Here is a 13,308-nt window from a genome sequence, read left to right as displayed (position 1 = left end):
GCGACGGTGGTAACACCCGGGATGCTTCACGGACGGAACAGAATGCAGGCAAAAAACTTGGCGCTTTCCGGATCTTATATTTTAGCTATGTTCCTATCTCTTTATACCCTATAGTCTTCCTTCCGTCCTGTTTTACTTGCCCAAAAACCCAAACGGATTGAATCCTTTCTTGGGTTCGAATTTGGCCATGAGCGTTTCAAAGTCTTTTTCTTTTTGGATGGGTTCCAGATCGGGATCACTACGTACCGTGGCGTAATTATCGAAACCGTTCTCGAACGCGGTTTGCAAATTGGCAATGGCGTCATTCACGTTGCCCAGCTGGGCGTGCGCACAGGCCATGTTGTAGTGTGCCGCCTGCAGTTCAAATTCGTCCAACGAATTGGATCGTTTGCTTTCGTAGCCTCCCATACTGCCGCCTACTGGACTCGGACCGGAGAGCATTTTGGTGCGGACCACGTCGTTCTTACTCCCCGGAAGTTTCAAACCGTTTTGAAAGGCTACACATGGTCACAATACAAAAGAGACGGGAGTGAGTTCCGAGCCTGTGCCGCAAACACTCGTCAACATTCGTGATAGTATCCGATCGGGTTTGGAAGAATGGGAACGGACGATCCTTTTGTTGGTACGTACCATCGAGTGCATCACCGTAGTTCCCTTCCTGCATCCACTGCAACCCCAGCACTTCAGCTTCCCGAAAGGTTCGGGGGCGCGGAGGTGGCGCGGAGGACGACTCTGGATTGTTGTTGTTGTCGTCGTCGTTATTGGTGGACCGCAACGGTAAAGGTACGGGTACCCAATGCGTACAAGTCCAACATCTCGCAATTCGGGGGCTTGTAAAAGCCTTGGTGGACGGGAACGTGGCGAGCAGCAGCAGTGCAACCACCACCATTACCGGTACACCCGGGCGGTGAAGGGTAGCCGTGTTTCCCCACATGTGATGTGTGGAGGGTGTTGTGGGGTTGGTTGAGAGAGTGTTCTCCAAACACAGATAACAGGTATAAACTCTACCGCTGTATATATATTTTTGTGTGTGCGTATATATATGTGTGGAAATATACACTCCAGCAGACCAAGCCGTACGAATGCGCTAGTTTTGGTCTCGTGACTGTTACTTGGTGAGAATCACCGATGCGTCGAGCGAACGTTGCGATGTCGGAACGGAGCGGAAGGTTTGTCGGGTGGGCAACGAGGAACCGCGGGCTCGTGAGGGAACGAGCAAGCAATCCACGAGGCACCAGAAGAAGGCAAAGGGATGGATTCGGTCTTCCGGACCGCAACACCTGGTACGGATTGGAACAAAGCAGAGATGGTCTACCGTACGACAGATTGGCGGGGGATGCGGGGCATGTTGGGTTGCTCTACTAGCTTTCTCGAGAATTGCTGCAGTAGTTGTGTGGTCTGTTTCGGCAAGTGTCGGCGATAAGGACGGGGAACGTACCCGTAACGACGAACGTGACCATGGAAACCCTAACCTAAAGGCAAGAGTAGGTTTTTAGGAATCCTAGCCTGCGTCTGTCCAACGATGGGGTGGCGTTATTCGTTCGGATCGCGCACCGGACATCGATAGAGAAGACCCTGTCGGGATGGACGGGACGCGTGGAATCACAGACACCGATGGTGTCACACGCGACTCCCAAAGCTAGCGCGCGCGAGAGTGGCGCGGCGCGCATCGGAGGACAACTGGAAACTCCAAGTGACACTTTGTCTTGGACAGTTCGTGCGTGCACCAACCATGCTTTGTCCGTAAAGAGGTGCGTGTGTCGGGACCAGTGTCCGTCCTGTTCCCCACGTCCACACCGTCCCTGCTATAGCTAGACGACGGTCGTATCATCGGTGGCTCGTGTGTCTGTTTTTTGTCCCCCTCCGTCGTTTTGGTTTGTGTGTTTGTGCGTCGTTGGAACGGACGAGCACTTGAACACAGTATCACACTACCGAATGCTGCGGTACGAATGAGACGCAGTGATTACATATATACATACAAACGTACAAACATATACCTATAAACGTACCGTCGTCTTTGTTAATCATACACCGGCAAACACGTACCTACCGTACTCCACCACTGCTGGAGGTAGTCAAAAACCAAAACGGATTGCAGTTGGTTGGATCTACCGTTCTCGAAGTAGGTAGTTAGGTAAAGTTCGCTAGCTAACTAGGTCGTCTCTGCCGAAGCAATCGATCGAATCCTTGGACGTGCCGAACGCGAGCTCGCCCGCACGCACACAGCCGATTCCAATCCGTCCCTTCCCCGACGACGCTTGGATCCTCCGGTACACTCACTGCACTCTCTGCGCCCCCACGACTACACCGCATAGCTTGCACGATGAAGTCTCCGTGTAGACTGTTGGTACTGTTGTCGTCTTCGGCGTGCTTACTGCTGCCGATCACCACCACTGCGGGCTTTGTCGTTCGTTCCGCTCCCAGCCGATCGACGACACCCGGCGCATTGGCCGTGGCATCGTCCGACGACCACGGCGACGCACCTCGTCGTCCACAACAACCACTCGTCACTTCCCGTAAACCCCACCAGTTGGCCAACGGACGCGGAACCTTTCTCGGCTTTCGCAACGTCAAGGACGTGCCCGGACTCCGGTCCTCCAATCAACCCCTCATGCCCGACGGGGGACTGAGTCCCTGCGTCATTCGAGTGCTGGGGGTCGGAGGCGGCGGCTGTAACGCGGTACGTGCTTTGTGTGTTCGAGTGTGTGTGTTTGTGTGCATATTGTGCTGTACGTCTCGAGTGTTGCTCCAACGGAGACTCGATTCGGATACACATACACAAACGTACTCATTCGTCCTTTTCTCTCTTTCCCCATTGCACAACAACCTCTCTTTCTGGCTCCACAGGTGGACCGCATGCTGGAAACTGCCGTGGGCGGTGTCGAGTACTGGGCCATCAACACGGACGCACAAGCCCTGGGTCGTTCCAAAGCACTCGGAGCCAACGTGCTTAACATTGGTTCCGCCGTCACGCGCGGACTGGGCGCCGGTGGCGACCCTGACGTCGGTCGCATGGCTGCGGAAGAATCCGCCCAAGACATTGCTGCCATGATCCAAGGCACGGACCTGTGTTTCGTCACCAGCGGAATGGGTGGAGGGACCGGATCCGGCGCGGCGCCGGTGGTTTCCGAAATTGCCAAGGAAAGTGGCGCTCTCACGGTCGCCATCGTCACCAAGCCATTCGCCTTTGAAGGACGCCGGCGGATGCGTCAGGCAACCGACGCCATCGATCGACTGCGCCAGCACGTCGACACGGTCATTATCGTCAGCAACAACAAACTGCTAGAAATTATACCCGACGATACCCCCGTCACCGCGGCCTTTCGTGTGGCCGACGACATTCTACGACAAGGTGTAGTGGGGATTTCGGAAATCATCGTCCGACCGGGTCTAATCAACGTGGACTTTGCGGACGTTCGGTCGGTGATGAAAGACGCCGGGAGTGCCTTGATGGGCATCGGAACCGGTGTCGGCAAGACCAGTGCCGAGGACGCCGCCATTGCGGCTATCAGCAGTCCGCTCTTGGACGAACCCGTCCAAGACGCCACCGGAGTCGTCTTTAACATTCTCGGACCCCGCAATCTGTCGCTGCAAGAAGTCAACCGCGCCGCGCGCGTCATTTACGACAACGTACACGAAGACGCCAACGTTATCTTCGGGGCTTTGGTAGACGACGATATTGAGGATGAAGTGTCGATCACGGTGCTGGCAACCGGGTTCAATCAGGGACGAGGGCCCGGGGTCTCCAAAGCCGACGTGCCGGATTTCTTGAGCAAATAAATAGGAACGGGAATGCGTGGGGTACGCGAACCAACCATTTGGTGGTTGGGATGTGTGTTTGTGCGCAACGAATAAGATCCACTATGGGACGCCGTCATCCACAGTGGACGCACGGCTAGCTTAGCCGTTGAGCCATGAAAGACCAACGGCTCTTATTACTATTCTTTCAAAAGCGAAATGCGGGTAGCTACGATAATATTTTCCAACGACACGTTGTCTTGCCGTGATTTATCGTGCAGGACCGATTCGACGAAAGGAGGATGGCCCACTTGCCGTAGTTGCCAACGTTGTACGCAATACAACGACTCCCTGCCAACAGGTATAAGTCGACAAAGATATCGTAGTAGGCTCGTGGATCGTCGTGGTGTGTCCAATTGGTGGCACTCTTGGCCAAGTACGCAACACCACGATCCAAATGGAGTGGCGGCCGATCGCCCTTCCGACGGACTACCGGTAGATTGCGCATTCCCACAGAGGATTCTCCGACCACCTGGAGTGCGCGCTCGGAATCGGCGGTAACGTAAATGCTCTGCCGGACCTCCGTACGAAGGCGAGAGGCACACGCAACGGCGTTTTGTACCAAAACTTTTAACTTCTTGTTGCCGTTGTAAGAATGATACTGTGACCGCACGTGGGCTCCCACGTACTCGTTGGGGACCAATCCGAGGGATTGGCGCAATTGGTCGATTCGACTTTGTACTGGTGGAGAAGGGACAAAAAAGGAATTCCAGCAATCCCGGAAAACTTCCTCGTAGGTTGCTTCCTTCGTTTGCTGTACGGCGAGTTGGTTGTATTGTAAAGCACCGTGATCGTGCGACTGATACAAAATGCATGCGATAGCGGGCAACGGCTTACGATATCGACCCGAGTGAGGCTTTGCAAGATACGGGGTTATGTCCTTAAGGTTCTTTATCTCGATGGTATCGGAGAATTGGTCACGACGCCAAGAGGTTGGCAACCGCCAATCTACGCCACCGACAGGTGGTACCAGAAACTCTTGCAACAAAAAGGGTCGTTCCCAATGGAACAGTAAAATGCGGTGCATACGGGAAGCGAGCAACACATAGAATGGTAGAGGCTTGAGCCGATCTGCCGTCCCTCCGCATTTCAAGTCGTGTTTCAAGCATCGGACGACTAAAAAGGTAAACTGCCCGTAGTTGGTTTCGTTCAAGAGGAGCTGCCGTTGAGTTCGATGCCAATCAAAGTACTCCTTCATCCAAGTTGGTAGCGTGGTGGAGTCGTTCCATACGGAAACGCCGAACGATCTATCACGTATCAAGCTAGATTCGTCATATCCCGACACGGCGAAAGTCATGGACATTACCGATTGCGTAGACTCTGCCCTTGTGCTCACTGAAGGCTGCCGATCGCTTACCCGTATCGCTACCCAAAAGTTTACGAACACTCCGACCCCCATAACGACGAAAACACTGATTTGTACTAATTGTACATTGGATATCCTCGTTGCTTTTAAAGTGTTTTTTCGATTGCGACCAATAGAAAAATTCGCCATGGTCACAACATTGTGTGAGACATTCGGTTTTTTCGATTTTACAGTGACTATTAGTCGTGTATTTTAAAATGATTCACGGAAAGGAGTACAGACAGTTAGCTTGGAATGCTTTTCTCAATTTCAACCTCCGGGTATTTCCTGACTTTCATTACACTTATTGCTGACAATGAATTCCAGGACAGCGCGCAGGGACGCGAGAACAACCCAAGAGTCAAAAACGACCATGGCAAAAGAGCTTTAAACGACTGGGGTCATTCTGTTTACTCTCGTTCTTTCCGCTACATTGGAAATCTTCATTCTAATCGGCCAGGCTTATGAACGTGATTTAGCGAGTAAGGTACACGAAAGAATCTCATTCAACATGTCAAACGATTTTTTCAATAATTTCGAGGGGAAACCTCCGGTTCTTTCCCAACGCCGAGCACCCCCTCCTCCGCCGCCTAAGCCGAACGGCTCCGCAACTGCGACACCCCCGGTATTGCAAACACGCAATGACTCCAGTCGCCAAACTGCACCCTCGTTTCGATCCCGAGCACCTCATCCGGCTCCAACCGGCAGCCGAACTACCGGTTTGAACTCGAGTACTCCGGCCTCGAGAAGCTCCGTCGGTGCGCCGCCTCCCAGTTTCGCCACCAACACTTCTACGGTGCGCAGTACACGACCAGTAAAAAGCTCTCGGCCGACGTCGTCTTATTACGGAAACTCGGCTGCGGGACAGGGACCACCCGCGGCAGTACACCACCAGCCCAGCGGAACAGCCGCTCCCCTTTCCACCCCGACCCAGGTGCCAGCATTTTACGGGGCTCCGGCCCCCGCCGCCGATCCAGGTGACTGGTTTACTGCTAGTGTAGAGCACTCCGATGTAGCCTACCAACAGCAGCCGCAACAGTCTTCCGCTCAATTCCAACCACAGCAACAGCAAGCCTACGCGTCGTCCATGATGGAGAGCTCTTCCAGCCTGGAAGGCATGATGGATACGTCGGATCGAAGCAACGCCAACGTATTCATCCCTCGCGCGGCCGCTTCCTCTGATAATCTGGGAGCGTCGGGCCAACAAGGCTATTTTGCCGGCGATTTCGAAAACGAGCCTCCGCTGTTGGAGGAACTGGGTATCAACGTGGAACATATTCTGCTCAAAACAAAAGCGGTAGTGCTGCCCTCGCAACGTTTTAACAAGAACACGGCCTTGACGGACCCCGCACTGATTGTCGAAGACGCTGATTTGGCCGGACCCTTGGCACTGGCGCTCACGTTGGGAGGAGAAATGCTGCTGGCGGGGAAACTCCAATTCGGTTATATTTACGGCTTTGGATTGTTCGGTTGTATGGCCATGTAAGTTTTGCAATTGGAACGTAATGTCTACGGCTTGCTTTAACACGTAGAGTCTCACGCTCTGCCTCTTTGCTTGTTGGGATATTTAGGACACTGATATTGAACTTGATGAGTCCAAAGGCAGTTTCGTTTTGGACCGTGACGAGTATTCTGGGATACGCGTTGCTGCCGGTGAATATCTTGGCCCTCGTGAAAATTGTCCTGGTGAACATTATTCAATTGAACACATTGGCACGTATTCTAGCCGTCTTGACGATTTTGTGGAGTACAACGGCGAGTACACGTCTACTCGAAGTGGGTTGCAATATGCGCAATCAGCGCTATCTCATGGCCTATCCGATTGCCCTCCTGTATTCCGCCTTTGTGCTGATCACAATATTTTAACACGGCAATCGTTCGGAGCAAAAGAGTAGGAGGGAAGATCGACTAGTGTCCAAGGCTCGCTTACTAGAGCTCTAGAATCACAATGTTAAACTGCACTTGGATTTTTTTTATGAATTATTAAATACTTTTGTACTCGAGCCAACGGGCGACGGACACGGACAATCATAACATGAACAAGAAGAGAAGAATGGACTGCAATCTCTTACCGTTTCCTCACTATGCGGAACTGCAAGGTATTGCGCAAGCAAAGTACCTCTAGCTAGCTAGCTAGCAAACTACCTTGCTTGCTTGCTACTCAACGGCGTGGGTGCTCCACTGCGACAATCCTCGGCCGTTCGCGGATCCAGCACGTCGTTGTCCTCGTGATCGTCCAGCGCTACCACGCCACCACGCGGCAGCCATGTTCGAGAACAAATTTGTACTTTCACCAGAAGTGGAGTGAGTCTGAGGTGTGGGTCTTTGAGAGGTTTGGGACGGATCTCCCCAATCCTTGACTCCACTTCCGCCCCGTCGCAACAGACGTCGTTTCGAGGAGAGGAGAGGTTTCTTTCGTTGTTCGAGATGCATCTGTAAGTCGTCCCAACCCAAGACCATGGTCATGGGCACGAGTTCTTCCAGATCCGTCGAGCAAAGCCTGGACGCGTCGGGGACGACGCCAAAGGTGACGTACTGTAGGAGAATTTCAAAGAGGTACGGGGACGTGTGTAAATTCCAGGCTTCCGTGATTGGCTCGTACCGCCACGGCAAGGCTTGCAGTTTGCGGAAGACTGCCTGGTTGACGACGTAGTCGGCTCCGGATATATTTAGTTTCACGTCGGACGGAGATACGCGCGACGGTGGCGGTTGTCGGGATTCCGTGGTGCGTTGGTTCGAATCTTCTTCCTCCTCTTCGGCGAGCGAATCAGTCGCCGCCGAAAAAGTCTCCTGAATACTCGGTGGCGCCGCAGTGGAGGAGTGTTCCCAGGAATCAAAGGAAAGCAAGTCAGGAACAGTCGCGGGCTTTTAGTCACGAAAGGGATTGCTTCCGCTCATGGTGGTGTGCAATGGGTGATTCTCTCTTCCCTTTGTTACGTCGGGATCGTAACGACTATTCAAGTACCTGAACGGAGCGGCTTCCAAGAATTGTAACTGACTCGTGTGGTGTAAAACGCCGAGATAAGTTGGGGCTGCAAGAGGTCGAAAGTTCGACCAGAGAACAATGTATGTATTGTGTGCTGTGATGAGCTACTTTTTGATCTTTGTGCGGCGATCGTGTCGGCGATGAAAAGAGAGTGAGCGATCACTTCAATTGGGAGGTGGGGACGACTTTCCCGTAGTCCGAGGGTCGCCGATTTTCTCGCGCGAATTTCGGGAACCCGTCGGACACTTTCAAAATGTCTAGTATCTAACTAACTAAGAGCGAACGGATCTGCAGAACAAGATCCACAGTATTCACGTTCGGGCTGGTCTGCCAATGTGGTATGGTCTCCGTCCGCGTGACTGTCGACAGGGTTTATTATTGTTTCAGGTGGCTGTACTATTCGTTAGAAAGTACGCCCAACGAATTGGGAAATGGGAAGGAGCATACCCCGGAGACACACGGTATGCCTGCCGGTTTCGGTTTCGGGCGCTGGACTCTTCTCGGCACACTCCGTCGGAGTTGTGAGACGCGACTGGGGGCACAGGATCTGCACCTAACCCACGACACAAAACCGGTCTCGGCGATGCATCCCATTCGTCGTCGACTTTGGCTGTCCCTTGTAACTTGTACGGTGCGTAACTGTCCAGATGACCTCCGCCAATGACGACGCCGAAAGTTTGACGGTCGAAGTGCCCGGCTCTAGTAACGGCACCTTGAGGAAGGAACGGGACAATGCGGTAGAAGACGGGGTCGACGTCATTGATAACCCTAGCGGTGTCACTCTCAATGCCGTCGGTAGCAACTTGCCTGCTTTTGAAACCGTGGACATCAACGAGCCTTACCTTGGCGGTGAGCCGATGCATTTTGGTGAAGACGTCGAACGCGAGAGTCTGGTCCAGATTCTCAAAACCTTAACGCAAGAAGAAAAGGTGAGCATGAACGATATCACCATGCCCATTCGTCATTTGCGCGCGGAAAAGGTGAGCGAACAAAACACATTGCTCCTCGCGCTGGTGCAAAAGGAAATACTCTCATTGATACAATTCGATACTTTCGTTCGTGTGCTTCTTGTAGGGCAGTGTCCCCAAGGCGGTGGCCAAGATTCGTGAAACGCTCGCGTGGCGTCGTGACTTTGACGTCGCTCGCGTGCGCAAGGGCATGCACGGCGACGATACCGAAATGCGCGAGATCCTCTTGCGCGAAAACGAGACGGGTAAGATCTACTGTCGCGGCTTCGACGCGCAAGGTCGGGCCTTGATGTACATGCGTCCGTCGCGCGAAAACACCAACAACGAACTCAACAACATGCGCCATCTGGTATGGAGTCTGGAAAAGGCCATTGCCTGTACGCGACGCAAATCGGTGGAGCTTGGAGCCACCGTGCCGCTGGAAAAAATTAATCTCGTGATTGATTACGACGGCTTCCAAATGCGACACGCCCCGCCCATGTCGACCTCCCGCTACACTTTGGATATTCTACAGAAGCATTATCCGGAACGCATGTACCGGGCGTACGTTGTGCATCCGCCGTTTGTCTTTCGGACGTTTTGGATGCTGGTCCGACCCTTTGTGGATCCCACAACCAAGGAAAAAATTTGCTTCTGCTCGGGTAAAAAAGGAATTCAGAAATTGACCAGTGCCGTGACAGACGTGCACAAGTTGGAACCCTGTGCGGGAGGAGAAACACCCATGCGGGATTTTGATTCGAAAGAATATATGACCTTGCCGCTGAATCATGGTTTTGATGAGTAGAGTCGTACGAAATGTGCACGAAACACGCTCGCTCCACGCCAGATGACAACTGTGTCGTGAATCCTGTTTGGCCATAAGTAGTGGCGCTTGCATTTACAGTTAAAAACTCTTTTACAACGATTCGTTTACGTCAAAGACTGGTTTGGTGGGATGACCCTCTTCATCTCGCTCTACGCGTAGCCCCCCTTTTTCATTCTCCTCGCCAATGTAAATCTCCGGATTGTACCCAACGTCGGATCGATTCCAGTCTTCCGGTAGATCCGATGACGCTGATCCCTGTACTGCTTCCAGTGAAACTTTGTTCTGTACTACATCCATCTCCGAATCGCCCGGAGCCAACCATAGTTCCAACGCATTCGCGTACTTGCCACCAAAATTGTTCGGTCGCAACTTGAGCTTGGAGTAGTCCAATATCAAACGCTTTTGTGCCAACACGGCTTGCGTAGCCGTCGTGGAAGATGCCGGGTTGAAGGCAACTTTTCCAACAAACCAATACGTAGTGGCGCTATTCAATGGCGATCGCACGTAGACGTCCCGACACGCGGCCGCCACACCATACTCCTTGCGTAACCGATCGTATCCGTTGGCTGCCGTTCGTAGGGCTCGAGCCCCAGTAAATCCGGTCGCCGCTGGTGTTTCCGGCAATTTGGAGGCGAATCCAAACCCACCATTCGGTGATGATGATTTAGTGGGCTGCTTTGATACTTTCTTGGCCGACACTACAGTCGTCGTCAAGGCATATCTGGAGTGTTTTGGTTGAGAAAATAAAGGCTGAACTCTGAAACCTCGAACTAGCTGCAGTGTCAGAAACGCAACTAATGCGCGGAGAGCGATCGGGCGTCCATATGCTGGGGTCGGCATCGCCAGCGGGTCTTTGTTCCATGTACGGCGCTCAACAGATACAACAATCTCTAAGGGTTGACAATTAATGTACTGGAAGAGTAAAGTATTGTCCGAAAGACCATTCTGATTTGACCGTGATTGTCTTTTTTCATCCCGTCTGTGCGTCTATCAACTCCGTTGTCTTCGAAGAGTAAAGTTCCGGTACTCACGATGTGTACAATTTGATATTAACGTATGAACAGTAAGTAACCTGCGCAAGTTGCTCCTTACAATTATTTACAGTTCATCTCCAGCGGAATGAAAAAACAGCAACGCCTCTCAATTAAAACAATGACATGATAACTAGAGCGAATATAGTGGCTATAGTGATCAAGACATGGTGTAGAAATGCACTGTATTGCATGACGACTGTTGGCGGTTTCGGTGAAAAGACTTGTGGCAACCAGATTCCAAACATCACTTACGTCTCCTACATTGCTTTTCCAGACAATCTTTCGAGAGCCGTCAGTGGGATGTTGTTTTGAAATTTGACAACTTTTTTGCTCTACGTTGTGATCGTACAGTGACACCACAGTAATAATGCGCTTACCAGAGCCAACTACAGGAACAGACCGAACTGCAATGAACTGAAAAAGGCAACGGCAATTGCAAGACCTGCATTCGGCGTTTAAATTCATAGCTCCAAAACCCAAAATTTGTGTAGCAGGAGAATTTAGAACTTTTTTCCGAGGGAGTGAATAGCATCTACAGCTAGCCAAAGCCGATTTGACAAACTCGTTTCCACGAGCTCTTCAATAAAAGCCACAGCTTGCTTCTCTGACAAATCCAACCTCAGTCGATCACGCATTCCTAGAACAGCCTCCTCGGTCGTCTGATTTTCTGTCACATCCGGTAAGTGCGAAAATTCCATAAGGCGCACCATGGACAGCAACACACGAACAGTCCCGGGACGCCGCATCGACAAAAATGCCGCACCAACTAGAGAAAGAAATTTGGCAAAGTTATCGCTGTGCTTTCCTCCCATACCATTCACCATGTCCTCTGTTATGCGTAGCGGGAGGCGTTTCTTTGGATCTCTGCCCAAGATGAAAGAAAAGTCGCAATGAAAGAAGCTGCCGCTCTGGTGCAGTAAGAGGTTGTCCAGGTGTCGGTCGCCGACCCCAAGAATGTAGGTAATAACACAGTAGCCTGCACAACTCTTGATGTATCGGTCCATCACATCACGACACACAAAATAGGGAGCTGTCTTGTCGTATGCTACTCCTCGGAGGTATTCTTGAATAGGGTTGCTCGCAAAACGAGCTGTTGCTGACTTTCCGCCAAGGCTGCGCAACGATTGATTTTGCTGCCCGCCTAGACGTCGTAGAGACTCGTATTTTGTTAGACCTGCTTGTACAGGTAGGGAACTAGAGGACTTCTCATCGACAATTGATCCTGGATTGTCGCCAAGAATCGATCCAGCAAAAGGCTGGCAAATTTCACTGAGCGCGATGCTGCCAGGAACCCATTCCACAAATCCACGATTAGTGCCGACAGGAATGCACTCAAAAGTCAGTAACTTCATGTCAAGACCAGAAGCTTTCAAAATTCGGTCGCAAGTTCGAATAAATTGGACGGCAAAAGCCTCCTGTCTTAGGTCATCGTCGTGCTTGTATAAAAGCATCCGTTTCCGTCCGAAACGTCCTTGACCAGATTCTTCAAAATTGACAGTTTTAACTGTCACTCTAAGTTCTAGTTCAATGGACTCCCTGTTGCTATCAAAGAGATCGCCTTGATCGTCGAACACTTGTGTGTCGTGCCCTGGGTCTATAATATTGGCGTAGCAAGTGAATGTTTTCGCCTTTCTCGTGGTACTAGAACGTTGCCAAAATTGCGAGAGATCGATCCAGCTAAATCCGACCTCTTCCTGGCCCCGAGATGCTCTTTCAAAAGAAAGTCGAATCGACAGCGTCTGTGGCGCCCCCCAAGACGATCGCGTGTCAAACTTTAACATTCCGTTCGCTTTGGACCATTCATGATCAGTTTGAGAAGACGTCGACGATTGACTACTCCGAGTTGATGCTATCGTTCCAGCCACGGCTCCGTCTACTATATACGATACGTTTGGCACAAGCTTCGATCCGCGAATCTTAGAAATCCGGACCGCTGTCTTATAAAGACGTTCTTGCCCATCACGCAAGTCTGAATTCCTCCTTTGGTCGACATTAAAGGTTAAAAGGAGTGGAAAATGCGCACTGGGAAGAACGTAACATCCGTCGTAGTCCAACGACGAAAGTAATTCAGAAGATTGAACTGGGTTCACCAGTGGCGTTTCAGATGCAGATATAGATTGCCGCAAAAATTCTCGCATGTTCTGGGTAACTTGCGCTAAAGCTGTATCCTTGCTTGCTGACCAGGGTTGCATAGCCCAGTCCGCAATCTTTTGACGGAACGACTTTTGCAGCGAACCTTCCACCGTAGCACAAATTCGGTCAAGTTCGCTGAGAAATTCGGACATTTTGTCATACATAGTTGATGGACTATGTTTTATGAACAAAGCTTTTGTCTCTAGTATTTCTTGAGGCTCCTCAACTGTTACGACGTG

General features: G+C 51.5%; 7 protein-coding genes across 7 annotated transcripts; 3 read left to right on the top strand and 4 right to left on the bottom strand.

Annotated features, from left to right (window-relative positions):
• Nucleotides 1–132: 132 nt before the first annotated feature.
• Nucleotides 133–1,376, bottom strand: PHATRDRAFT_48371 (predicted protein; the record flags this gene model as incomplete). The annotated part of the gene is made up of 2 exons (XM_002182768.1): nucleotides 631–1,376; nucleotides 133–497 (listed from the first exon to the last, which is right to left on the bottom strand). The coding sequence occupies exons 1-2, from the start codon at nucleotides 932–934 to the stop codon at nucleotides 133–135; spliced, it is 669 nt and encodes a 222-aa protein (XP_002182804.1). The 5' UTR covers nucleotides 935–1,376.
• Nucleotides 1,377–2,038: 662 nt separating this feature from the next.
• On the top strand, nucleotides 2,039–3,780 carry PHATRDRAFT_48370 (predicted protein; the record flags this gene model as incomplete). The annotated part of the gene is made up of 2 exons (XM_002182893.1): nucleotides 2,039–2,680; nucleotides 2,848–3,780. The coding sequence occupies exons 1-2, from the start codon at nucleotides 2,324–2,326 to the stop codon at nucleotides 3,778–3,780; spliced, it is 1,290 nt and encodes a 429-aa protein (XP_002182929.1). The 5' UTR covers nucleotides 2,039–2,323.
• A 187-nt stretch (nucleotides 3,781–3,967) lies between these two features.
• PHATRDRAFT_38809 (predicted protein) lies at nucleotides 3,968–5,197 on the bottom strand (the record flags this gene model as incomplete). Its single annotated transcript, XM_002182767.1, has 1 exon — nucleotides 3,968–5,197. The coding sequence occupies one exon, from the start codon at nucleotides 5,195–5,197 to the stop codon at nucleotides 3,968–3,970; it is 1,230 nt and encodes a 409-aa protein (XP_002182803.1).
• Nucleotides 5,198–6,329: 1,132 nt separating this feature from the next.
• On the top strand, nucleotides 6,330–7,009 carry PHATRDRAFT_14945 (predicted protein; the record flags this gene model as incomplete). Its single annotated transcript, XM_002182892.1, has 2 exons — nucleotides 6,330–6,625; nucleotides 6,715–7,009. Coding segments are annotated over 2 exons (591 nt in total), but the record flags the coding sequence as incomplete, so codon positions are not given.
• A 291-nt stretch (nucleotides 7,010–7,300) lies between these two features.
• PHATRDRAFT_48368 (predicted protein) lies at nucleotides 7,301–8,180 on the bottom strand (the record flags this gene model as incomplete). The annotated part of the gene is made up of 2 exons (XM_002182766.1): nucleotides 8,020–8,180; nucleotides 7,301–7,896 (listed from the first exon to the last, which is right to left on the bottom strand). The coding sequence occupies exons 1-2, from the start codon at nucleotides 8,039–8,041 to the stop codon at nucleotides 7,301–7,303; spliced, it is 618 nt and encodes a 205-aa protein (XP_002182802.1). The 5' UTR covers nucleotides 8,042–8,180.
• A 1,023-nt stretch (nucleotides 8,181–9,203) lies between these two features.
• PHATRDRAFT_15063 (predicted protein) lies at nucleotides 9,204–9,881 on the top strand (the record flags this gene model as incomplete). Its single annotated transcript, XM_002182891.1, has 1 exon — nucleotides 9,204–9,881. A coding segment is annotated over one exon (678 nt), but the record flags the coding sequence as incomplete, so codon positions are not given.
• A 1,978-nt stretch (nucleotides 9,882–11,859) lies between these two features.
• Nucleotides 11,860–12,387, bottom strand: PHATRDRAFT_15031 (predicted protein; the record flags this gene model as incomplete). The annotated part of the gene is made up of 2 exons (XM_002182765.1): nucleotides 11,860–12,032; nucleotides 12,207–12,387. Coding segments are annotated over 2 exons (354 nt in total), but the record flags the coding sequence as incomplete, so codon positions are not given.
• Nucleotides 12,388–13,308: the final 921 nt, after the last annotated feature.

The sequence above is a fragment of the Phaeodactylum tricornutum genome, chromosome 17, assembly GCF_000150955.2.
Source record: "Phaeodactylum tricornutum CCAP 1055/1 chromosome 17, whole genome shotgun sequence".
Lineage (NCBI taxonomy): Eukaryota > Bacillariophyta > Bacillariophyceae > Surirellales > Neidiaceae > Phaeodactylum > Phaeodactylum tricornutum.
Note: the sequence above shows the minus strand (reverse complement) of the source record. Positions and strands in the feature narration are given on the sequence as shown.